This window comes from Mobula birostris, chromosome 2, assembly GCF_030028105.1.
Source record: "Mobula birostris isolate sMobBir1 chromosome 2, sMobBir1.hap1, whole genome shotgun sequence".
In the NCBI taxonomy this organism is placed as follows: domain Eukaryota; kingdom Metazoa; phylum Chordata; class Chondrichthyes; order Myliobatiformes; family Myliobatidae; genus Mobula; species Mobula birostris.
The window spans coordinates 17,212,590-17,239,117 of NC_092371.1; the positions used below are offsets into that span (position 1 = coordinate 17,212,590).

The following is a 26,528-nucleotide window of genomic DNA, read 5'->3' on the forward strand; positions in this document are numbered from 1 at the left end:
TGGCATAGGAGCAGCTAAATTTCATTAGGAGTTTAAGGAGACTTGGTGTGTCACTGAACACGTGCAAATTTCTACAGATATATCGTGGAGAGCATTCTAACTGGCTACATCATGGTCTGGTGTGGGGGTGGGGGGGCACTACACAGGGTCAAAATAAGCTGTAGATAGCTGTAAATTTACTCAGCTCCTTGACGGGCACTAGCCTCCAGTGTCCAGGACATCTTCAAGGTGCGATGCCTCAAAAAGGTGGCATCCATTATTAAGGACCCCATCACCATGGCATACCTGCTTCTCATTGCTACCATCATGGAGGTGGTACAGGAGCCCAAAGGCACACACTCAACAATTCAGGAACAGCTTCTTCCCCTCTACCATCCGGTGTTTCAATGGACATTGAACCCATAAACACTACCTCCGTAGAAAAATTTTTAAAAAAATTCTACTTTTGCAATACTTATTTAACTAATATATATAGTACTTGCAAAAAGTATCACCCCCAGCCCCCCCACCTTGGAAGTTTTACAAGTGAATCACAGTGGGTTTAATTTGACTTTTTTTTTTAAAAACACTGATCAACAGAAAAAGACTTGTGTCAAAGTGAAAACAGACCCTGACAAATTGATCTAAATTAATTACAAATATAAAATGCAAAATAATTGCATAATTCCTCACTCCCTTCAAGTCGTATTTAGTAAATGCACTTTTGTCAGAAATTACAGCCTTGAGTGTGTGGATAGTTCTCTAACAGTTTTGTACCTCTGGACACTGCAATTTTTCCCCATTCTACTTTACAAAACTGCTCAAGCATGGGGATTGTGAGTCAACAATTCTTTTCAAGTCCAGTCACAAGTTCTCAATTAGATTGCAGTCTGGTCTCTGACTTGGCCACTCCAGGACATTAACTTTGTTATTTTTAAGCCATTATTGCACAAATTTAGCTTTATGCTTGGGGTCATTGTCTTGCTGGAAAACAAATCTGCAGACTGCATCAGGTTTCCCTCCAGGATTTCCCTGTATTTTACTGCATTTGCTTTACCCTCTACCTTCAAAAGCCTTCCAGGGCCTGCTGAAGAGAAGCAGCCCCACAGCATGATGCAGCCCCCACCATGCTTCTCAGTTTTTGATGATATTGCAGCTTTCGGTTTATGCTAAACACAGCATTTAGTCTGATGGCCAAAAAGCTCAGTTTTGGTTTCATCAGAACATAGAACCTTCCTCCAGCCAACTTCAGTCTCCCACATTCCTCTGGCAAACTACAGACAAGATTTCATGTGGGTCTTTTTTCCCAACAGTGGCTTTCTCTTTGCCGCTCTCCCATAAAGCTGTGACTGGTGAAGTGGCCAGGCAACAGTTGTATGTGCAGTCTCTCCTGTAGCTGCCACTGAAGCTTGTAACCAGGTTTCTTGGTGGTACCCCACACTAGTCCTATTCTTGCACAGTTACTCAGTTTTTGAGGACTGCCTGCTCTAGGCAGATACAGTGACGTGCAAAAGTTTGGGCACCTCCGGTCAAAATTTCTGTTACAGGTGTCCTCCGCTTTTCAAACGTTCGCTTTACGAAACCTCACTGTTACGAAAGACCTACATTAGTTCCCTGTTTTTGCTAACAGAAGGTGTTTTCACTGTTACAAAAAAAATCAGCGTGCGATAAAAGGCAGCATGCGCCCTGAGCAGCCACTCTTCCCCGGATTCAGAACTGCATTCTTGCCGGCTTTGCTTAAACACGAGCCTGTGAGCAGCCGTTTGCAAGATGAGTTCTAAGGCGTCGGAAAAGCCTGAAAGAGCTCGTAAGGGTATTACACTTAGCGTAAAACTAGACATAATTAAGTATTTCGATCGTGGTGAACGAAGTAAGGACAACGTGAGTTTGGCTAGTGGAAGCTGACAAAGATGGTGAAGAGGTTTTGGCATCCCATGACCAAGAACTGATAAATGAAGAGCTGATGCAATTGGAAGAGGAAAGGATAACAATCGAAACCGAATGCAATGGCAAACTGAACGTGAAGCAACTGCGTGAGATCTTCGCTGCAATGATAAAGTATGACTTTAATTTTGAAAAGGTACGTAGGTTTAGGGGATATTTGCAAGATGGTTTGAGTGCTTACAAGGCACTGTATGATAGAAAAATGCGCAAGGCTCAGCAGTCAAGCAAGCCTTCCACATCAGCCACAGCAGACGATGAACCTCGACCTTTGACATCAAGGCGGGCAGTCATAGGAGAAGATGACCTGCCTGCCTTAATGGAAACAGACGACGAGATGACACCCCAGTGTCTCACAACCCCAACCCCCAGGCCACGGACAGATACCGATTCACGGAGAATGCAGCCATAGCCGGGAGGCACACAGCACATCTTCAAGAAAAAAGCCAAAATAAACATGCTAATTAATTAGGTGCCGCCCGACACGTAACTGTTGGCCCAGATCAGAGGCGACGCAATCGGCAATCGCTTCTGATCTGGGCCGACAATTACGTGCTGGGCAGTACCTAATTAATTAGCATGTTTATTTCGGCTTTTTTCTTAAAAATGTGCCGTGTGCCTCCCGGCTACCACTGCATGCTTCGCGGATCGGTATCGGGTCGCTGCCCGGAGGGTGGGGGCCACTGCACCACCCAAACTCTGACCACTGAGTCTAACACACCATCATCAGTGTGCTTGCTGTCTTCCCGATTCCCGTAAGCGATACTACACTGTACATACATTATTTCTACCTTATATCGGCTGTGTATTTTTTACATGTTATTTGGTATGATCTGGCAGCTTCATAGCTTAAAGGTTACTGGACAGAGTGTTTTTGCCAACAGCGCTTGTGTGAGATTTTCTGCCGAAAGCACTTGTGCCATGTTTTTGCTGATGGCGCTTGTGTGAGATTTTCGCTACGGACAACAGTGCAGGCAATGATTGTGGAAAAGTATTTCTACTTTATATAGGCTGTGTATTTAACATATCATTCCTGCTTTTACTATATGTTACTGTTATTTTAGGTTTTGTGTGTTATTTGGCATGATTTGGTAGGTTATTTTTGGGTCTGCGAACGCTCACAAAATTTTCCCATTTAAATAAATGGTAATGGCTTCTACACTTTAAGACATTCCAGCTTACAAACCGTTTCATAGGAATGGTCTACCTCCGGATGGCAGGGGAAACCTGCACTGTGAATAGCTAAGCGAGTAAAAGATGAACTGATTCCCAAAAGGCATAAAGTTAAAGATGACACATTTCTTTAAGATTTTAAGCAAGGAAATATTTTTATTTCCAACTTTTACAGTTTCAAAATAACAAAAAAGGAAAAGAGCCTGAAACAAAATTTTGGGTATCCTGCATGGCAGTACTTAGTAACACCCCCTTTGGCAAGTATCACAGTTTGTAAACGCTTTCTGTAGCCAGCTAAGGGTCTTTCAGTTCTTGTTTGGGGGATTTTTGCCCATTCTTCCTTGCAAAAGGCTTCTAGTTCTGTGAGATTCTTGGGCCGTCTTGCATGCACTGCTCTTTTGAGGTCTATCCACAGATTTTCGATGATGTTTAGGTTGGGGGACTGTGAGGGCCATGGCAAAACCTTCAGCTTGCGCCGCTTGAGGTAGTGCATTGTGGATTTTGAGGTGTGTTTAGGATCATTATCTTGTTGTAGAAGCCATCCTCTTTTCATCTTCGGCTTTTTTTTCAGACAGTGTGATGTTTGCTTCCAGAATTTGCTGGTATTTAATTGAATTCATTCTTCCGTCTACCAGTGAAATGTTCCCTGTGCCACTGGCTGCAACACAATCCCAAAGCATGATCAATCCACCCCCATGCTTAACAGTTGGAGAGGGGTTCAGTTTTTGTGTTCAGTTTTGGTCACCAAATTACAGGAAGGTTATAAATAAGGTTGAAAGAGTGCAGAGCAGGTTTACAAGGATGTTGCCCGGACTTGAGAAACTCAGTTACAGAGAAAGGTTGAATAGATTAGGACTTTATTCCCTGGAGCGTAGAAGAATGAGGGGAGATTTGAAATTATGATGGGTATAGATAGAGTGAATGCAAGCAGGCTTTTTCCACTGAGGCAAGGGGAGAAAAAAAACCAGAGGACATGGGTTAAGGGTGAGGGGGGAAAAGTTTAAAGGGAACATTAGGGGGGGCTTCTTCACACAGAGGGTGGTGGGAGTATGGAATGAGCTGCCAGACGAGGTGGTAAATGCGGGTTCTTTTTTAACATTTAAGAATAAATTGGACAGATACGTGGATGGGAGGTGTATGGAGGGATATGGTCTGTGTGCAGGTCAGTGGGACTAGGCAGAAAATGGTTCGGCACAGCCAAGAAGGGCCAAAGGGTCTGTTTCTGTGCTGTAGTTTCTATGGTTTCTTTTCATGAAATTCTGCACCCTGTTTTCTCCAAACATACCTTTACTCATTGCAGCCAAAAAGTTCTATTTTAACTTCATCAGTCCACAGGACTTGTTTCCAAAATGCATCAGGCTGGTTGAGGTGTGCCTTTGAACCTTTTGGCTGCAATGAGCAAAGGTATGTTTGGAGAAAAGAGGGTGCAGAATTTCATGAAAAGAACCCCTCTCCAACTGTTAAGCACGGGGGTGAATTGATCATGTGATTCACAAGATAATGATCCGAAACACACCTCAAAATCCACAACGGACTACCTCAAGCAGCGCAAGCTGAAGGTTTTCCCCTGGCCCTCACAGTCCCCTGACCTAAAAATCATCCAGAATCTGTGGATAGACCTCAAAAGAGCAGTGCATGCAAAACAGCCCAAGAATCTCACAGAACTAGAAGGCTTGTGTTTAAACCAGTGGCATGGAGAACATTTACTGGTAGAGGGAAGAATGAATTCAATTAAATACCAGCAAATTCTGGAAGCAAACATCACACTGTCTGTAAAAAAAAAAGCTGAAGATGAAAAGAGGATAACTTCTACAACAGGATAATGATCCTCAGCACTCATCAAAATCCACAATGGACTACTTCAAGAGGCGCAAGCTGAAGGTTTTGCCCTGGCCCTCACAGTTCCCTGACCTAAACAACACTGAGAATCTGTGGATAGACTTCAAAACAGCAGTGCATGCAAGACGGCCCAAGAATCTCACAGAATTAGAAGCCTTTTGCAAGGAAGAATGGGCGAAAATCCCCCAAACAATTGAAAGAGTCTTAGCTGGCTACAGAAAGCGTTTACAAACTGTGATACTTGCCAAGGGGGGTGTTACTAAGCAGTGGCATGCAGGGTGCCCAAACTTTCGCTTCAGGCCCTTTTCCTTTTTTGTTATTTTGAAACTGTAAAAGATGGAAATAAAAATGTTTACTTGCTTAAAGTATTAGAGAAATGTGTCATCTTTAACTTTATGCCTTTTGGAAATCAGTTCATCTTTTACTCGCTTAGCTATTCACAGTAACAGAAATTTTGATCAGGGTGCCCAAACCTTTGCATGCCACTGTATACAGCTATGCCATATTCTTTTCATTTCTTGATGATTGACAGAGGAGCTTAGAACGATGGTGCCTAACAGCGACTCTTTTGCTTGCACCTACTGAAACAGCTCTGTTTCTATCTTTAGTATCTCTATTTTTCCCTTTCAAGCTTCTTTGAAGAGCCTGACCTGGAGTTACAAGGTGACTCCAGTTCTTTATGAGAACATGACCTGTTCTCGGGGTCTCACGACTGGCTGCTATTCGATATGCCAAGGACGTGGCCTAGAAGACTAATGCACCTTCAGGGTTCCGGGATTCTGTGGCTCTGGAGGTAGGCGGACTCAAAGTTGGTGCTACTGCAGGAAACTGGTGCGTCGTGGGAGATGGAAGATCAACAGCAGCAAGCTGGCTGCGTGCCCAGACACCCGAGTTCTTTGGGCACAGAACACGGAAGAAGCGACGCAACAGACTTTTAACATTGTTAACTAGTGAATTGTTTGTTATGTCTCCCCTCTCGCTTGGATGGGGGGTGCAGGGGAGGGCAGAAGGGGAGAGAGCCTGTGGTATGTCGAATTACCAGATGAATGAGTAGTCTTTGGGGGTACTGCAAGCCTGCGTCTTTATTGATGCTTTGCTGCAAGCTTGAGCGCTCAGTGGGGGGTACACTTTTTTTGCTGGGGGGGGTCGTTGCTTTGCTGCTGCCTATGCATGGGTGGGTGAGGGGGAGCTGGGGCAGGGACTTTGGGGTTCTAACATTTAACTGTCATTCATTGTTTGGGTCACTATTTTCGTGACTGTTTGTGAAAAAGAATTTCAGGATGTATATTGTATACATTTCTGACATTAAATGTACCTTTGAAACTGTACTCCAAGGGATATTCAGTGACTTGGAAAATTTTTTTGTATCCATCTCCTGACTTGTGCTTTTTAATAACCTTTGCACAAAGTTGCTTGAAATGTTCTTTTGTCTTCATGGTGTAGTCTTTGCCAGGATACTGACTCAGCAATTGCACCTTCCAGATACAGGTTTATTTTTACTACAATCAATTGAAACACCTTGACTGCACACAGGTCTCCAAAAACAGATCTCCATTAAATTATGTGACTTCTAAAACCAATTGGCTGCACCAGTGATGATTTGGTGTGTCATATTGGGGGGGGGGGGGGAATGTGTGAATACTTATGTAATCAATTATTTTGAGTTTTGGAAGCATTAGTTCATCCATCATTTCTTTATCTCCCATCACCACCAGTGTCATTTTTCAGCAGTTTGATATCTTAAAGTTTTGGTATTGTTTTATGTTATTGGCTTGTTCACCTTCATATTTAACTTTTTCTCTCCTTTTTGCTTTTTAATTACCTTTTTTGTTTTTAAAAGCTTCGCAATACTCTAACTTCCCACTAATTTCCCTATATTGTATACCTCTCTTTTGTTTCATGTTGTCTTTGACTTGCCTTGCCGGTCACAGTTGCCCCAACCTCCCTTTAGAATGCTGCTGATTCTTTAAAATTAGGGTGACAAGATGCAGTGAGAGCAAATACAAGGGTTTGAAGGGAGAAAACAAGAAGTGATTCTGGGAAAGAGTGGGGAGATTGACAGGACCAATGTAGAATTATTCAGCTGTTTTGTTCAAATTTAGTGGACAGACAGATGGGTTGTCACAAAGCAACTAAAACTCAACTTCACATTTAGACATTCAGAATAATCAGATGCGATGTAGTTGAAGACCCTGTGCTATGTGGACACAAGCTGTCCTTGTTACTCACTCCATCGTGTACAAGGGCCTTCCAAGAATGTTCCAACTTCTTTATAAACCTAAAACAGAAATGAAAGAATGTTAAACAGGCATTAAAATTACACCCACATACTGGCATTTCTACACATCTTAGGCTATCTACTGCATGGAACATCAAATTAAACTTGGCAACAAATGTTACAGGGAGCTATTGGGCAGATGACTGTAGGGAAGGAATCTCAGAGCTAGGGGCCCAGTCTGTAAAGGGAACTGCTGCTAATGCCAGAATTCAAAGATGTACAAGAAAGGAGTCAGGAGATCTGAGACAGGGTGTAACAGCAGGGAAGGAGCATACAAAAATGTGAAGGTGTTAGAGTTAGGCCACAGAAGGAAAAGATAAGTCACACAAGCATGTAACATGTCTAAGAAGTGGTCAATATTGTGTAGAGTAGGAACTTTTCTGAAAAGAATTTGCTGGAGAGAAAATCTGATCAAAATCTGCCACTGAATGAATTAAACAATAATTGGATAGGGAATCAGAAGCAGTGGCAAAAGGGGAATTTTTGAGGAACTTTTTTTTTAGGGTAAAAGGTTTATGGAGGGAATTCCAGAATGCAGGATTAGAATGATGCAACCAACAGAATTGGAGAGCCACGGGAGGCCACAGAGAGAAGTACGGCAAGGCCATATGGAAATTCGAACACAAGGGCAAGAATTTGAAATGGATGCAGAACCATATCAGGATGCATGCAGATTCAGGTAAGCAGAAACATGGTAAAAATTAGCAGTATTTTACCTGTAGGACTGCAAAATGTCTATAATGCCAATGTACAGCATGAGGCGCTCCCCCTTGGAGTTCCGAGCTGGAATACCTCCCATCCTAAATGCGAACACATAAAACTGTATTTATTTATTTATTAAAACAGTCCTCTCCTGAAACCTTGCTGCTTCCTGGCATCAGACACAGGGAAAACACTGGACCAAATACATAGCTTTTCAAGCATTACTGAAACCGTGTATGAGAGCGAGACTAGAAGTGAGGAACATAGAACATTTTCACAATACCTCATTGTACTTAACAAAGCACTTTCACTGTTACACTGGGATCATTTAATTGCGACCTTAACGCCAGTTAATGGACAAATATTGTGCAGAACACGTAACACTTCCCCAGAAGTTAAATGTTGTTGAATTCAAAACCAAAGGAAGAGGGCTTCTTTTCCAGAAGTCAGCATGCCAGACTGGATTTCTGTACACATCCATAATACTCATTTGTTACTTGTTCAGAGGGGATGGGTGTCATTAACATGACTAGCATTTACTTCCCATCCAAAACTACCCTCTCAAGAGAATAGTTACCTCCATTTCAGAGGGTAGTGAAAAGTCACACTGACTTTGGAGTCGCACTTAATGCGGACAAGAAATGGCCATGTTGGACTTCACTTCAATCTATTTCACTGTCACTATGACTGTTCACTACTTTCAAATTTACTGTGTCACAATGACCTTATTTAATACAACTCCTGAGTTGACATGCTGAATTTCATGACCCAATAATCCAGGCCTTCTGAATCAGTCCCATAACTACAGGGGAACCAATACATTAACTCACAAGCCTGTCATGTAAGAGTACTTGCTGTATTTTTGAGGTGAAGCCAACAGAATATTGTCCAATGCCAATACACACAGGTTCGACGGTCAAGCCAGACTTACTGTTCATCAGTTTCACTGGTGGCTCCAAGGCGCGATTCACCTTGGATGGCCTCCACTGCCGTTGAGTAAAGGGAGCGCTGGCCCATTGGTCTTCGTGCATCTGATGCTCCAATGCCATCCAGGCCAGGTTGCTGACCCTCAGACTCCCGCTCCCGGCTGGCTAGGTCCATGTTATGAACCCCTACCAGCAAACTGTAGTCCATGATTTTAAAACTCTGTAATACCTATGCAGTAAATATGAAGAGAATCAATTTTCTGCTCAGACACCAGCTGCATTTTAAGGTAACATGCAGAATAAAAATGTAAAACAAAAATGTAGGCAATATTTGGGGAGTAAATATGTGGAATCAGACATCTCCCTGTAACTATTTTGTTTCCTCTAGATGGTCCTGTTCCCTTACACTATCTAAATTGTGAATTGGTGACAGTATCTGGGGAATAGAGTGGATCTGGAAAAAGGTTACAGGAAAGTAAGTAAGGGGAATGCAATTGCTTTGATTTTTTAGAGACATGGGCTACATAGTCTTGACTTGTACAATCCAGGACCTTACTTTGTACTTGTACAAAGATTCTAAGGTTGGCAGGGAAGTAGAGTTGACGGAGAGGCTCATCCAGGATCTTACTGCATGACTGTAACACTGATTTTAAAAAAAACCTGATTTACTGAAAACTCAGTCTAGAGATAATGTAAAAACACTACAGTAAAAACTAAAATCTAGCATAAAGATCTCACATCTAACAGACTACTTTACAACAATACTGGATTAATCAGTGATTAAATGCATTTCGTGCAGCACCTGAGATGAAGGGTGGAGAGATTCTAAGAGCCAAGCTTACTAATTGACCCACAGACAACATAGTTGTCAACAGCCATTCAGTTGCAAAGCCTGCTACACAGGAACAGTCTCTGAAGTTGTGTACACAGGAACAGAAGCAGATTAGAAGAGGAAGTGGCCACGTGAAATTGAGCCTGTCCATTCAGTAAGATTGTTGCTGATCCAAGTTTTAACCTCAACTTCACTTTTCTGTCCACTCCAGTATCACTCAATTCCTCAGGAGCCCAAGCATTAACAACAGACTTAATTGCTCAGCAATTCATCGTGCACACACCCCGGGACGGAATTCAAAGGATACATAACCTCGAGAAGAAATTTGACCTCTGCTTCAGTCTTATGTGGGAATCCCTAGTCTGGATTCCCAAAACTGAAACATTCTCAGTATCTACCCACCTACACAAAGGCAATCTACCTATCGATGTCTTTGGATTGTGGAGGGAATATGGAGCATCTGGAGGAAACCCACACCATTCCAGAAGATGCAAACTATACACAGCAGAGCCAGAGAGCACAACACAGAGACAGATCCTTCAGCCCATCTAGTCTATGTCAAACTAATTCTGCACGGTACCACTGACCCACACCTGAATAGGCCTCCATTCCTGCACATCCATGTACTTATTCAAGCTTCTCTTAAATGTTGCAACTGAACCTGCACCCACCACTTCTGCCAGCAGCTCATTTCAGACATACACCACCCTCTGAGTCAAGCTGTTCCCCCTCAGGTTCCTTTCACCCTTAACCTATGACCTCTAGTTCTAGTCTCACCCAACCTCAGTGGAAAAATCCTGATTACATTTACCCTATCTTCACTTGCCCCATCACTGGAATGTTCCCACAACCCATGGACTAACTTTCAAGGACTCTTCATCTCATGTTCTCAATAGTTTTTGCACATTTATTATTATTTTTCTTTTTGTATTTGCAGTTTGTTGTCACTAGTTGAACGCCCAAGTTGCAGTGGTCTTTTAGTGATTTTATTATGGTTATTATCCTCTTATGGATTTGTTGAGTATGCCCACAAGAAAATGAATCTCAGGGCTGTATATGGTGACTTTGACATCAAATTTATTTTGAACTTTGATCATCCTTTCCCTCTGACTCAGGTCCCTGGCAACACCCTTGTAAAATTTCTCTGTTCTCTTTCATCTTGTACCTTTTCCTGTACGAAGATGACCAGAACTGCATGCAATACTCCAAAATTTGGTTTCACTAATGTCCTATACAACTTCAACATAATATCCCAACTCCTGTGCTCAATACTCTAATTTATGGAGTCAAGTGAATCCAGGATGCCCTTATCCCCCCATGCTCCAGGGAAAACAGTTCCAGTTTATGTCTCCTAACTGAAGCTCTTCAGTGCTGGTGACATCCTTGGGAATGAATCCTTTTGGCACCCTTTTCAGCTTAATGACATCTGTCCCGTAGCTAGGTGACCAGAATGACACACAACACTCCAAGCCTGAACTCACCAATGTCTTACATAGTTGTAATATGATGTCCAGTCTCTTGGACTAGATGTTGTGTACCTGCGTCACCATTTTAAGGGAATTATATATGTGTACCCAAGGTATATTATTCTATGGTACCCCTCAGAATCCTACCATTTACTGTGCATACCCAGCCATGGCTTAATCTAGGACAGTACAGCACAGGAACAGGCCTTTCAGCCGATGGTGTCTGTGCCAAATTAAACTAAATCTTTAATGACTGTATATGACCCATATCACTCCAATCCCTGCATATTCAGGTCTATCTAAAAGCTTCCCAGATGCCACTATTGTGCTTCCACTGGGAACATGCCACTCCATGTAAACAAAACATGCTCATATTTGTCCTTTAAACTACCCCCGCCAAGCACGTCCTCAATACTGATTGTAATCCTCTTCCCTGGGATAAAGGTTCTGATCACCCACTACTTCTGCCTCTTTTAGTTTTCAGATCTCTATTTTCAACACTCGAGATAACAACCCTAGTTTGTTCAACCTCTCTCTATACCTCATACCTTCAAATCCAGGTAGCATCCCAATAAATAACTTGTACACCCTTTCCAAAGACTCCTGTAATGAAGCAAACACAACTGTAAGCAATACTTCAAATGCAGCCTAACCAAAGGGTGATAAAGCTGGAACACGACTTCTTTACACTTCCCAGCGGATGAAAGGATGCCATAAACCTTTAATATCCAATCTACCCATCGAATCTCCTTTAGACAGCAACCCTTTATTCATCAAACTTACTAAAAATGCTATGTCAAGAATTAAACTCCATTTGTCATTCACCTAGACCCTGTTGTAATCTTAACCAACCCTCTTCACTGTCCATTGTACCAACAACTTTGTCACCTTCAAACTTACAAATCATGCCACCTACAATTTCATCCAACTAATTAATACATGTAGCAAGCAATAGTGGACACAACCAATCTGTGCACACCACTGGTCACAGGCCTCTAATCAGAAGAGCAACCGCCTGATCCCTATCACCAAGCAAATTTATCTAGTTTGGTCAACTCACCTATGTACACCAATTCAGAATTAAAGAGCACAGGTTCAAAGCTACAAGGCCCAAGTTTAGGGCAAAAGCCACAGAGGATACTTCAGGAAGAACTTTCCCCACCCTGCTGGTTGGCATTTGCAAAGCATTGCCTATGCTAGCAGCAAGTACTCTATAGCACCTTGACAAACAACTGCATTGCTGACACAAAGATGACTTCACATCAAATGTTAACATATCGGTTATAGTTGATATGACAGTTACCATGGATGTCGTGGGCTGAATGGCCTGTTGTCATACTAAACAACTGATATTTGATGTTTTCCGATCTGCTAGGACCTTTTAGGACATTTAGAAAATTTCACACACTTTCTCAGATCACCAGCTCTGTAGCTGTACCCTGCAAGAACCCTTGAATGAGTCAACTATTCTGTCACACTTTTTAAGTGCTGTTCACTTTCTGCTTACAGTTAAAAACACTATGTGATCTGCAGATGAAGCCCCATTTAGTTACCACTGAACTTCAATTTTTTAAAAAAGTTTCTACAAGTATCCAGGTCCTCACTTTTTTTTATTCTTTACAACATTAAAACCAGTCTAATCTAGGTAAGTAGAGCACAAAAAAAAACAGGGCCTTCTGAAAAATTTAGTCCATGCCGATCAGGTTATCTGCCCAGTCCCCTCTATCTGCACACGTACCTTTTCATACTTCTCTTTAATATTACAAGAGAACCTGGTATCTACCACTTCCACTGGCTGCTCATTCCACATACAACCACCTCTGAATTAAGTTCCCTGTCAGGAAAAGGGTTTATCTAACGAATTTAATATTAAACACACAGCGCATATTTTCCTCGCATGAATATAGCGATAAGTCAATTACCAGGGGAGGACAGGGAAGCTTGAAGTAGGTGTTGAACGAACTTCCAGTAGAAGTGGCAGAAGCAGGTTCGATATTATCATTTAAAGTTAAATTGGATAGGTATATGGACAGGAAAGGAATGGAGGATTATGGGCTGAGTGCAGGTCGGTGGGGCGAGGTAACAGTAGTGTTCGGCACGACTAGAAGGGCAGAGGTGGCCTGTTTCCATGCTGTAATTGTTATATGGTTATATAAGTTAATAGCATCATAACATTTTAAGTAACGTTTGGATATTAAACACACAGCACATATTTTCCCCATATGAACATATAAAATCATTGCAACGCACCAATATCGCTGAATCAGTGGGAGCCCTGGGCTCAAGACGGTCCTATCGGGTGGTGGTGGGAGCCAGCGACACTGGAACGGGGTTCCTTATGTCCACTCTATTCCGCAATTTAGCTTTCGTTACATTTATCGCAGAGATATGTTGGAAATGGAAGCAATGTTTTCGGTGCTTCCGTGGCTATCTCAGAATATTGAGCCTTAACTTTGATCCAGAATGCCAGCAGAGATGTTATGTCAAACATACTTTTCAGCCCGCCCTCATTTGCAAGCTCAAGGAGTTAATCTCCTTCCCATGCTGACATGGACGACGCGTGCGTAATGGCTCAACAGTGGGCTTGACAGCGAATGAGGAAAGGTGCAGCTGACTCCTATCGCCAAATCATAACGTTTCCTTGCGGCCCGGCAGGGAATGAGGAAAGGTGCCGCCCATGACAGGGAATGAAGAAAGGTGCAGCTGACTCATATCACCAAATCATATAGTTTCCTCGCGGCCCGGTAGCGCATGCTCTGCGGCCCGGTACCAGTCCGCGGCCCAGTGGTTGGGGACTGCTGTGGTAGATGATCAGAAATACACAGTTCATCAAATTCTGCCCCAGCAATGTCCTATACAACTTCAACATAACATCCTAACTCCTGTATTTAATGCCTTGATTAATGAAGGCCGATGTGTAAAAAGCTCTCATAATGACCTTACCTATCTGTAATGCTCTTACTAGAAATTATGAATGTGCATTTCCAGATCCCTCTGTTCTACCACACTCCTTAATGCCCTACGGTTCACTGAAAGTCCTATACTGGTTTGCCCTTCCAAATTGCAACACCTCACACTTGTCTGCATTAAATTCCATCTGCCATTTTTCAAACTGGTCCAATCCAGCTGCAAGCTTTGACTGCCTTCCATAATGTCGACTAGACTCCAATTTTGGTGTCATCTGCAAATTTGCTGATCCAGTTTACCACTTCATCTAAATCATTTTTATAGATGATTAAACAACAAAGGATCCAGTGCCAATCCCTGTTCCACACCACTAGTCACAGACTTCCAGTTACCCATAACTGACATCAGGTTCACTGGCATATAATTTCCTGGCTTATTCTTGAAGCACTTCTTGAACAATGGAATAACATGAGCTATTCTCCAGGTTTCCGGCACCTTGCCCTTAGCCAAGAATGTTTTAAACATCTCTGCCAAGTCCCCTACAATTCCTACAGTAACCTCCCACAAAGCGTGGTGCAACACCTTGTCAGAACCTGAGGATTTATCTCCGTTATTCGCTTTAAGACAGTCGGCACACTCTCTTCCAGAATCCGAATACCATCCATGACCTCAATACTCTTTAGCCTCAGTTTTATATTTGCTTTGCTGTTGCTTGAGTAAATGCAGATGCAAAAAATTAATATAAGACCTCCCCGTCTTTCTTGGCTCTGTGCGCAGATGACCATGTTGATCTTCAAGACCAATTTTGTCCCTTACTATCTTTTTCCACTTAACATATTCACAGAAGCAGTTGGATTCTCTTTCACTTGACTGCCAGAGCAACCTCATGTCCTCTTTTAGCTCTCCTCTTAATTATTTTCTTGCATGTCGTATACTCCACAAGTGCCTCTTTTGATTCTAACTACCTATACTTGCTTGTGATGAGACTTAGGCGAGGATGGTAAGGACCCAAGGGCTAGAGTATCAGACTAGAACTGAGGCACGATTTTGAGACTGAGACAAGAACAGGGTTCTTGACTAGATGCTAGATGAGAAGCCAAACGAAACAAATCCAAATCACAATCACAAACTGACCAAAGTTGAGCTGACAAATGAGCACCAAACCCGAGTTCAGGTGCTCTTTAAATATCCAAATGCTGGTGCCACAACATGGCCACCAATTTGCAGAGCAGGCCAGAATCTTTAAAAGGGCCGTGTCAGCCAGGCACACTCTGAAGAATTGGAGTGTCTAAACCCCAGAAGATGGAGTGGTCGGGTGCATAGTGTAAAAGGACCCCTTCCCCTATGGCCAACTCCTGATGGACCTGGCTGGTTGGGGTGATATTGATGGTAGTCATGGATCACAGCTAGGTTCAGGATGCCCCTTTCTGGAACCTAGCACCGTTCCTCCAGTCCAAACCCCTCCCAGTCAACGAAGAACTGAACAATCCGAACAGCTCATGAATCCAATAGTTTCCTTTTGGTGAAAACCTGTTCCCCATCAAGGGGTGGCGGTGGGGCTGATGATAGTGGGGCTAAAGGACTGGTACTCACAGGTTTCAACTGGGAGACGAGGAAAGTGGGATTGATTACATGTACTTGTATACACATATTTACTTTAATTCAAGCAACACAAAAAAAATGCTGGTGAATTACATATTGCATTGTATGGTTGCTGCAAAGTTAACACATTTCACAACATATGCTGGTGATATCAAAATCTGATTCTGATTGAACTGGTTGAAGAAAAGAGACCACCTGGCCTGCCTTTTGGTCTCCTGAATACAAGCCAGGTTTTTGTGGTCTGTCCACACAATGAAAAGGTTCTTGGCCCCCTCAAGCCAATGACATGATTCCTTCAAGGCCAACTTGACTATGAGGAGCTCTCCATTTCCAACATCATAGTTTACTTCTACTGGGGATAGCACCCTGGAGAAGAACACGTGGGTGCAGCTTAATGTCCGAGGGTGTCCGTTGAGACAATACTGCACCCACTCTGATGTCTTGAGTCGTCCACCTCCATGAAGAAGCTGGGAGCTGTTGTGAATCGCTGTCTGAGTTCTGCAAAAGCAGTCTATGCTTCGGTAGTCCAAACAAAAGGGCCCATGGATCATCTTAGTACCATCAGCAAAGCCACCACTGAGCTGAAGTTTATGAAGTTTCCGTAAATGCTGGCAAATCCCAGAAATCATCGGGACTTGTTTCACACTGGATGGCTGTGGCCAATCTCTGCCTGCATTTTAAAAGGGTCCACCTTGAAATTATCATTAGAGATGATAAAACCCAAAAATTAAACTGTGGTCACATGAAATTTGTTTTTTTCAAAATTCAAGTAGTCAATGATCTGGAAGCCTGTTTAAGGTATCCCTGACACGAGTGATGTGCTCCACCATGGACTTGGAGAAAATTAGGATGTTGTCTAAGCAGACAAAGGCATACTTATGGAGAGCATCCCTGAGTATGTCGTTTATGAAGGCCTGGAAAACTACTGCCATGTTAGCTAGGCCAAAAGGCTTAACCAGGTACTCAGTGCCCTGTTGGTACATTGAATGCAATCTTCCATCTGTCACCCTTCTTTATGCAAATCTGATCGTACACTCTCCACAAGTTTAGCTTCAAAAATACTATTGCCCCTTGGAGTACCTTGAAGGCAGCAGAAGGGGGTAACAATTCTTGGCCATTATGCATTTCAGCTCTCTATATTCAATGCAGGGCCTCAGCTTCTTTCCCTTTTCTGTATGAAGAAACCTGTGGCGGCTGGTAAAGTGGAGGAACGAATGAACCTCATAGTAAGTGGCTCCTCTATGTACTTCTCCATAGTGCGTCTCTCCGGGCCACAGAGCACATACAACTGACCTCCATGGAGGACGAGTACCAGACAATAGATCTATTGCATTCGTGGGTCAGTGCAGTGGACGAGTCGAGGCTTTTCCTTGCTGAAGACCTCTTCCAAATCCTTGTAGGAGGAAGATATTTTGACCAGTTTGGGTGTTGCAACTATCGTTGAACATCCCTCTGAGGTTCCTTTGGTAGCAGGGGCAATTCGGCAGACCCCAGAGTCTCCTCCATAGATTCACTAGTCTTTTGTCAAAACAGAGCCCAAATCTTCATTCGTATCCTCAGACAACAGTAACGAGGGACTACGAATTGTCTTTGTCTGCCTGGGACTAAGTTCCAAAGAGCTATGTTTAGGAGCCTTTCCCTTAATATGGGATGTAGTGACTGGCTCACTTATGCTTTGCTGTTGGGACTCCAGAATTGTTGGGCATATCCTTGGCAGTGATGGACTGTCCACAAGTCCAGGAAATTACCAGCTGACCTAGAGTCCACAAAGGCCTTCACTCTTCGTCAGTTCTTTCCCCAGGACATCTGTCTTCAGCATTACACCACAATCCGTAGGGATGGGAGTGATGGCTGCTACAGTCACCAATCCTCCTAACACTGGCCAGTCTTAGTTACCCAACAGCTGCAGCTTCGGACATTAGGCACACAGTAGCAGTAGCAACCTCGACTCCAACGCCAGGAATTCTCATTGGTGGTGCACTGCCTTGACAGGATCTTGTGCAGGAGTTGGGCTGGTCATTGTCTGAGGCTGGGAAGTGGAACTATGAGGCGACGAGGCTGGGCTTAGGCTAGCCTTCTTCAACTTCTTGATAGTCTCACTTTTGCTGCGCCAAGCAATTGAGGCAGATGGACTGATCAATCAGAGCCTAAGTTCTCTACCAGCTCTCCTAAAGCAAGGGCATCTTTTAATTCGCCTCAGAGTCCGTGGCAGTACAGAGTGGCCAAGGCCTCCTCGTTTTAGTTGCACTCCTCAGCTAAGGTCCAAATCTCAATTGCACAGATGGCTGCTGACTTGACACACCTTCTAACATCTCGTCAGAGCTAACAGATCCTCAGACCCCTGTGATCCCATTAAACATTTTACCTTTCACCCTTAACCTAGTAACTCACATTCCAGACTCACCCAAACTCAGTGGAAAAAGCCTGCTTCCATTTACCCTATCCATACCCTTCATAATTTTGTATAGATCTATCAAGTCTCCCCTCCATCTTCTATAGTCCAGGGAATAAAGCCCTGATCTATTCATCCTTTCCCTATAACTCAGGTCCTCAAGTCCTGGAAACAAGCTGGTAATTTTTCTCTGCACTCTTTCAATCTTATTTATATCTTTCCTGGGGGTAGGTTGGCTGCTGGTGACGAGTGGTGTTCCACAGGGGTACGTCAAACATCAATGACTTGGATGATGGAATTGATGGCTTTGTTGTAAAGTTGGCAAAGAATATGAAGATAGGTGGAAGGGGAAATAGTTGAGAAGAGGTAGACAGGCTATAGGACTTGGATTAGGAGAATGGGCAAAAAAGTGACAGATGGAATACAGAGTCAGGAAGTGTATAGTCATGCACATCGGTAGAAAAGTGAAAGGTTTGATTATTTTCTAAATGGAGAAAAATAATCAAAACTCTGAGGCACAAAGGGACCTGAGCAGGATTCCTTAAGGGTTAATTTGCAGGTAGAGTTGATGGTGAGGAAGGCAAATACAATGTTAACATTCATTTCAAGATGACTGGACTATAAAAGCAAAGATGTAATGTTGAAGTTTCATAAAGCAATGAGGCCTCACTTGGAGTACTGTGAGCAGAATTGGGCCCCTTATCTTAAAAATGTTTGTGCCGACATTGGAGTGAGTTCAGAGGAGGCATATGAAAATGATTCCAGGATTGAACGTCTGTCATATGAACAGCATTTGATGGGTCCGGTCCTGTATTCACTGGAATTCAGAAGAACGAGGGGGCGACCTAACTGAAACCTATCGAATGTTGAAAGACCTCGATAGGGAGGATGTCGAGAGGATGTTTCCAATGGTGGGAGAGTCTAGGACTAATGGACACAGCCTCAGAATGGAGGGGCATCCTTTTAATATGGGGGGGGGTGGGATTTCTTTAGCCAGAGAGTGGTGAATCTGTGGAAGTTGTTGCCACAGGCCACTATAGAGGCCAAGTCTATGTATATTTCAGGCAGAGGATAAGAATCTTGATTGGTCAGGGAATGAAGGGATATGGGGAGAAGGCAGGAAAATGGGGCCAAGGGGGAAAATGGAACAGACATGATAAAATGAGGGAGCAGAGTTGATAGGCCAGATGGCTTAATTCTGCTCCCACACCTTATGATCTTAATATAACTGCAGAAGCCCCAAGGATTCTCCTTCACTTTGTCTGCTATAACAACCTCATGACTTTTTTTTAAGCCCTCCTGATTTCCTCCTCAAATGTTCCCTAGCATTTCTTCTACTCAAATATTTTTTTCATGCCTGCCTATACTGGTATGAACCTCCTTTTTCTTAACCAGGGTCTCAATATCTCTTGAAAACCAAGGTTCCCTAAACCTGGATTTTATTCTGACAGAAACAAACTCTGCTCTCAAAATTTCACTTTTGAAAGCCTACCACACTTACCAAGTGCACCTTTGCCAGAGAACAACCAACCCCTATCCACACTTGCCAGTTCCTTTCATCAATTTAGAATCTCAACCCGAGAAGGCAACCTATCCTTTCCATTACCTTGAAACTAATAGCTAGCATTATGATCATCCGAGACAAAGTGATCCCCTACACAAACTTCACATCCCCCCTCACACACACTGTCACCTGCTCTACCTCATTCCTTAATAAAAGATAGTTTAGCACTCGCTCTATTTGGGACCCCCATACACTGATTAAGGAAACTTTGCCAAACACAGTTGACAAACACTTTCCTATCCAGCCCTTTTACAGTATGGGAGTCCCAGTCAATGTGAAAGTTAAAATCACCTACTATCACACATTCTTATGTTTCTTGCAGCAGACTGTGATCCCTCTACAAATCTGCCCTTCTAAATCCTGTGGAATGTTGGCTGGTTTATAATATAATCCTAATAATGTGGCACACCTTTCTTATTCTTCAGTTCTATCCATAAAGCCTCACTAAACAAGCTCTTCAGTCTGTCTGACTGAGAAGGTTGTGACATTTTCCCTGACTAATAATGTCACTCTTCCCCTTATAATCCCTCCTGCTCTATCATGTCTAAAACAAGGCAACCATGGAACACTGAGCTGCTGGTCCTTCCCCTCCTGCAACCAAGTCTCACTAATGGTTACAATGTCATAAGTCCACGTGCTGATGCATATCCTACACGTTTCTTGCAATACTCCTTGCATTGAAATATACACAGCGCAGACCATTAATCCCAACATTCTTGACCTTTCAGTTGCTGGCTTTGTATATAGGCTTAACAGTATCTTTCTCCACAGCCACTCCAATATCTGTTTTGCTGCTCTGGTTACCACCATTCTCTTCCCCCCACCCAGTATAGTACCAGCAAACCTTCCCGCTAGGATATTAGCCCTCCCTCAGTTCAGGTACAAACCATCCATTTTGTACAGGTCACAACTTTACTAGGGCCTAGATATTTCTTGATAACCAAGGTTCTATTTTAGTCTTGCCTTTTATTCTGACAGAAACATATAATTCTGAACTCTCAATATTTCCCTTTTGAAGGCCTCCCACTTACCAAACATTGCTTGGCAGTAAAGAGCCTATCCCAATCAATACCTGTCAGATGGTACATCTGAAGCCATCAAAATTGGCTTTTCTCCAATTTAGAATCTCAACCTGAGGACCGGATCCATCCTTTTCCATAATCATCTTGAAAGCGATGGATTTATGACGACAAGATCCAAAGCGCCCCCTTCACACACTTCTGTCATCTGCCCCGTCTCACTTCCTAATAGATGCGGTATCGCACTCTCTAGTTGAGACCTCTACATATTAAGGAAATTTTCCCGAACAGATTTGACAAATTCTATTCATCCAGTGTTGTGTGTTTTTTTTTAAAAAGTATAGGAGCCCCAGTCAATGTGGAAAGTTAAAATTACCTACTATCACAACCTTATGTTTCTTGCAACAGTCTGCGATCTCCCTACAAATTTTTTTCTCTAAATTCTGCTCTGCAAAATAGTCCTATTAGCATGGTCATGACTCAGTTCCACCCAACCCCAATGCTATCCCTTCACTGATGCTGTGTCTTAACCCCAAAGCTCTTTATGAAACAGCTCTGAAGTATCTTCACCAGAAGTTATGAAGTTAATGAAGGGTAATTACCATATTCAAGAAATAACGGTAGATAATAAATGCCAACCTCTCAAAGAGATTAGAATTAAAAGAAGCTTGTTTTAGTAGGTCCATGATATAATTCTCTAAGAGCCAAATACATTCTGTGAACAATTTGACTTGACTGGTGCAAGTAAATATTCAAGGATCTCAGTTACTGCATTACCAGTCTTCTAAACCCCAATTTCTGATTGATCCTGTGACCAACAAAGATGCAGTTAAGGGATATTAACATAATCATCACCCCTCACTTAGCTTAAAATTTATCACAGCAGAGAAGGAGAAACACATTTAAATGTATGAACCAAGTATACTACCATCTCAATAAAAGATCAGAAAAGATACTAACCAAACAGTCTCTCTGAATTGTTTTACATAAGGCACTATGCATATCAGCATCGAGGAAAAGACCATCAGGAATATCATGCAGGAAGTCCAGATCTTTGAATGTAGGCCGTGACTTCTCACGTTCTTTCTGAGAGGCTCTGCGCTTGTATGTCGAACCTTTCAAGTCATACTTCAGGTGCATTTTCATCACCCGAGGCAGAAGGTTGTTCATCACCACCAGTCGAATATTGTTGCCGCCAGATTGGATGCAATACAGCCCAAAGAACTTGGGCAGCAAAGTTCGTGGGTTCTGGTTTAAGTTCTGAGGGCAAGACAGAGAACAAGAGGCAATTACCAAGGAAGCAAACTAACATGCTTTCAAACAACTTTCACGCACCCGTCAGGCACATTTAAAAGGTCAGAATAAGCGGTGTGCCAAAGGGGTTTAAGGGAAGAGGATGGTTTTTAAAAAAACTGCTCCCTCTGGCGAGTTGGTCAGTCACCTAGATTTAAAATCATTTCTCACTGACCTTAACATCTAGAAAATGTCCCTTGAAAATGTGGCAGAAACCAATTCTACAAGTTTAAACAATGTCAGAGCATTCACAGCTGCCAGTAAAGCACTAGTGGGTGGGTGGGTAAGAACGACTAAACGTATGAAAATCTATTGTGGTAACGATGGGACAAATGGCACCCTTACTGGCTTGTTTCAAAACATGGTAACAGGATCCAAAAAAACAACAAGGCAATAACAGGAAAAGTGTTGGAAAAGAATTCCATAACAATGGAGATGTTTCATGGGTGGGGGAGAATTTAAAGGTGGTGGAAACTGTAGGGAAAGTGTCAGAGGTACGCAAGATGTCAGATTTGGATATCAGTTTGAGATTACTGGATTTCTGACTGAAAGAGAGAAGGGGTGGGTAAGATAGTGAAGGGCAATGAAGACAATCACTAAATAAACCTTTGCTACACAAGGCAATGAAACTGATGGAACACAGTAGACCACAGGGACAGGCCCTTTGAGCCACCATGTCTGCGCCAACTATAACTGGAAACTTAAACTAAATCCCTCCGTTCCCCATCTGTCTAAATACCTTTTAAATATCATCATACTATCTGATTCAACCACATCCCTGATAAAAAGTTTAAGAGTAGATCTGAGGGGGAAATCATGAGGTTATGAGATGGATTTGCTAGGCAGCATTAAAGATAATTCAAGAGCTTTTTTCAGTTGCGTTAACAGTAAAAGGATAAATAGACCTCTGGGCTGTCTATATCTGGTGTTACAGGTTATGGACGAGATTTATAATGCATATTCACCTCACTGCTTACTAAGGAGAGGATGCTAGTCCATTAGGTTGAAGGGTCTCAAAGTCAAGTGACTACCGATCTAGCAGATTAGAAGAAACAAGAAACAAAGCCATTCCCCTTCTACCAACTTTTACATACATACCAGGAGAAAACAGAGTGGGCTTCAATGCTCATGTTTCCCACAGTCAAACAACATACAAATAAAATGTGGAAGGTAGGCACAAGGTAACACCATCATAAGAGGAAACCTCCCAGACCTGGGTGAAAGCTTAAGACATTAATGAACCCAGAATTGCTTGGACTTGGTGGTCCCCTTGTTAAATAGTTTGGGACTATGAAAGTATAACAGGTTGGTACTTCTGATGATCAAATATAAAGAGATCCTAACGAAAACCAAGTACAAAGGAAAATCCTGTTTGGAAAAATACTGGCGGCTGAAATAGAGAAAAATTGCTGACTGAAATCAAAGACTCACCATGTAATATCCAGGGAGCAGCTTCTGCAAGAACTCTGCCTCCTTGTGCTGAACCGTTTTAATAATAAACTCATCGTCAGCAGACACGTAGAAAACAGAACCGCTAGCACCTGGGTTACTGAGCTCAAACAGTGGTTCGTTACATAACGAATACTGCAGAGCAGAGAGGGAGGGAGAGAAAGGGGGGAAAGGGTGGGCAGAGGGAGAGAATTTAACACACACAGTAATGTAAGTTTCTGAAAGCATAGGTATTGCTAGATAACCAGATCTATCATCACTGGGCCTAATTGCTGGAATTCCTTTCACAACAGAATCATGATTAAACCTTCACCTGAAGGCTGCCTTTTAATATTTCTTTCCAAAGGCCAAGTGACCTTGCCAATGACACCATTATCATGAGAAATAATTCAAGGTGGTGAAAAGAAAATCTGGTCACTTACCACTGAGGCTCACTGCACAGCATATTAAACAGGTCATTAATCATGTACATAAGAGGTAAACAGCAGAACGCTGATCAGCTCCTTGGAGTCCAGCTTCACTATTCAATGAGCTCACAGACAATACAGCCTTAACCTCCGCACTTACTTTTCCGCTCTTTACATATCTCATGAATCACTTCCAGTTTAACGTGTCTGCATTGCACATATTCAATGATGACAATACCTATCTGGAATAGAGAATTCCAAAAATTCCCCAACTTCATGCCAAACCACTTGATTGAAGCAGGTAAATCTTCATTCCAAAACAATGCCCTTTAGTTTTATACAATCCCACTAAAGAGGAAAATTCTCAGCACCTACCCATTTCAACATCCCTCAATCAGATTTCAGCAAATTCATCTCATTTATCAATACTCCACTAAGGAAAGTAGGCACAATCTATTCAGCTTTTCTTCATTTGTCAATCATCTTCATCCCAGGAAATCAACTTCATCCAGCTCTCCGCACTGCTTCCAACGCAAACATATCCATTAATCAGCGGGGCATTGAAGTTTGGAGTTCAACCCCAGTGTCCTCTATAAGGAGTTTGTACGTCCTCCCTGTGAAAATCCTGGATTTCCCAGTCCCAGCTAGTAGGTTAATCAGTCATTGCAAATGATCCCATGATTAGGCTAGGGTTAAGTCAGGGGTGGCTGGGTGGCGCAGCTCACTGGGTTGGAAGGGGCCATTTTGCACTGTATTCCTAAATAAGTAAATTCTTTTGGGCCTTCAGAACCCAAGAAATTTTGATGGATTACAATCAGTGAACTCACCATCCCTGCAGCCAATTTCTTCTAAATCTGAACACAAGGCCTAGGTAGACCTCTTTTCAACTAATTTTAAACTATCAACCCATGTCACATTATATTTTGCCTCAGTAAACTATTGCGGTCTTACAGTTCTTCTTCATATCACCAAAGATATTTCAATCATCCTGCCAGTCAAAGTTCAAAATAATCAGACTTACCAAATAGTCATCTGGTCGAATACCAAAGAGCTCCCGAAAATACCGGAATGCCACAGGAGCATAGGTTTTAAACCGGAAATCCGAGTAGTGATGGGCTGGTGTCAAGTTACTCCCTTCACTAAGAATCAAACAAACAAGATTTTATATGAACAGCTCAACACAAAAGAGACAAGGGAATGTGAGAATATGAAGAGAGCAGGAAAATAAATCAACTTGCAAGAAAATTATCACAGGGCTGCCATTCTCCCATTCTCCTTAATAACAAGTATACTGCTTTTTGTACTGTGAGATGAGCTATCAGAGTGGTCAGGTCTCTGTGGCACAGGAGGGAAAGGGAAGAGGAGACCTGTCGTGATAGGAAATTCAATAGTTTGGGTAACAGACAGGATAATTTGTGGATGCGACAAAGACTCTCAGGTGGCATGTTGCCTTCCAGGTTCTAGGTCAGAAATATCTCAGATCACGTCCACAGCATTCTTAAAGGGGAGTGTGAGCAACCTGAAGTAATGGTATACATACTAATGACATACCTAGGAAAAGATACAGTCCTGAAGACAAAATATAGGAAGCTCAGTAGGACACTGAGAAGCAGGACCTCAAGTGTGGTAAACTCTGGATTGCTGCCTGTGCCACACACTACTGAGGGCAAGAACTGGGTGATTTGGCAGATAAATGCATGGCTGAGGAATGGGGACAGGGTTTCAGGTTTCTGGATCATTGGGATCTCTTCTGGGGAAGGTACAACCTGCACAAAAGGTACTGGCCAGACCCGAACTTGAAGGGGACCAATATCCTTGTGGGCAGGTTTGCTAGAACTGTTGGGATGGGTTTAAACTAGTTTGTCAGGGGGATAGAGCTAATGATAGGTCATAGGATGGGGTAGTTAGTGTACAGGTAGATGTGGCTTTAGAAGGTCTGCGGGGAAGGGTAGGCAATAGAAAGGCAGTCAATTAGACTGATCAAATGCATCTAATGTGAGAAGTATTCAAGAGCAAGAGCAATAAACTACGATGTTACGGACACATGGTTGTCACAAGTGTAGAAATGCCTGCAGGATGTTCCAGGGTTTAGAAGTTTCAAAAAGGACAGAGGGAGGTAAAAGAGATGGGCAGTGCCATTGCTAATCAGGGATAGTGTCTGCTGATTCACTGATAGTATCAGTGACCCACTGAGTCAGTGTGCGTGGAAGTCAGAAACGGGAAGGGAGCAACCACTCTATTGGGGTATTCTATAGATACCCCCAAAAGTAGCAGAGACACTGAGGAAGAGAACAGGAGACAAATTTTGTAAAGATGCAAAACTAATAGGATTGTTGCTGTGGGTGATTATGACATCTTCAGTGCAAAAGGTTTAGATGAGGTGGAATTTGTTAGGTGTGTCCATGACGTATTCCTGACACAGAATGTGGGCAGAATCAGGTGACAGATCTCTCAGTGGGTGAGCAATTCAGAGACAGTGACCACAACTCCCTGACCTTTACCATGGCCTTGGACAGGGATAGAAGCAGAAGGTATGGAAAAGTATTTACTTGGAGGAGGGTGAATTATAATGCTATTGGGCAGGAACTTGGGAGCTTAAATTGGGAATGGATGTACTCAGGGAAATGTACAGTGGAAATGTAAAGGTTGTGTAGGGAACACTTGCTGAGGGTTCTGGGTGGGATTGTCCTATTTAGGCAGGGAAGGGATGATGGAATCATGGTTGACAAGAGATGTGGAATATCTAGTTAAGAGGAAGA

At 42.7% G+C, this 26,528-nt stretch overlaps 1 protein-coding gene across 2 annotated transcripts in view; it reads right to left on the bottom strand.

Annotated features, from left to right (window-relative positions):
• The window catches only part of LOC140185104 (phosphatidylinositol 4-phosphate 5-kinase type-1 alpha-like), a 97,325-nt gene that overhangs the window by 20,318 nt on the left and 50,479 nt on the right, over window positions 1–26,528 (bottom strand). For both annotated transcript variants that reach the window (XM_072238369.1, XM_072238379.1), the window contains exons 5-10: window positions 24,791–24,908; window positions 23,345–23,497; window positions 21,581–21,880; window positions 8,844–9,067; window positions 7,927–8,010; window positions 7,162–7,210 (exon numbers count right to left, since the gene is read on the bottom strand). In XM_072238369.1, coding sequence (XP_072094470.1) covers window positions 7,162–7,210; window positions 7,927–8,010; window positions 8,844–9,067; window positions 21,581–21,880; window positions 23,345–23,497; window positions 24,791–24,908 — 928 coding nt within the window. The remainder of the gene's footprint in view (window positions 1–7,161; window positions 7,211–7,926; window positions 8,011–8,843; window positions 9,068–21,580; window positions 21,881–23,344; window positions 23,498–24,790; window positions 24,909–26,528) is intronic.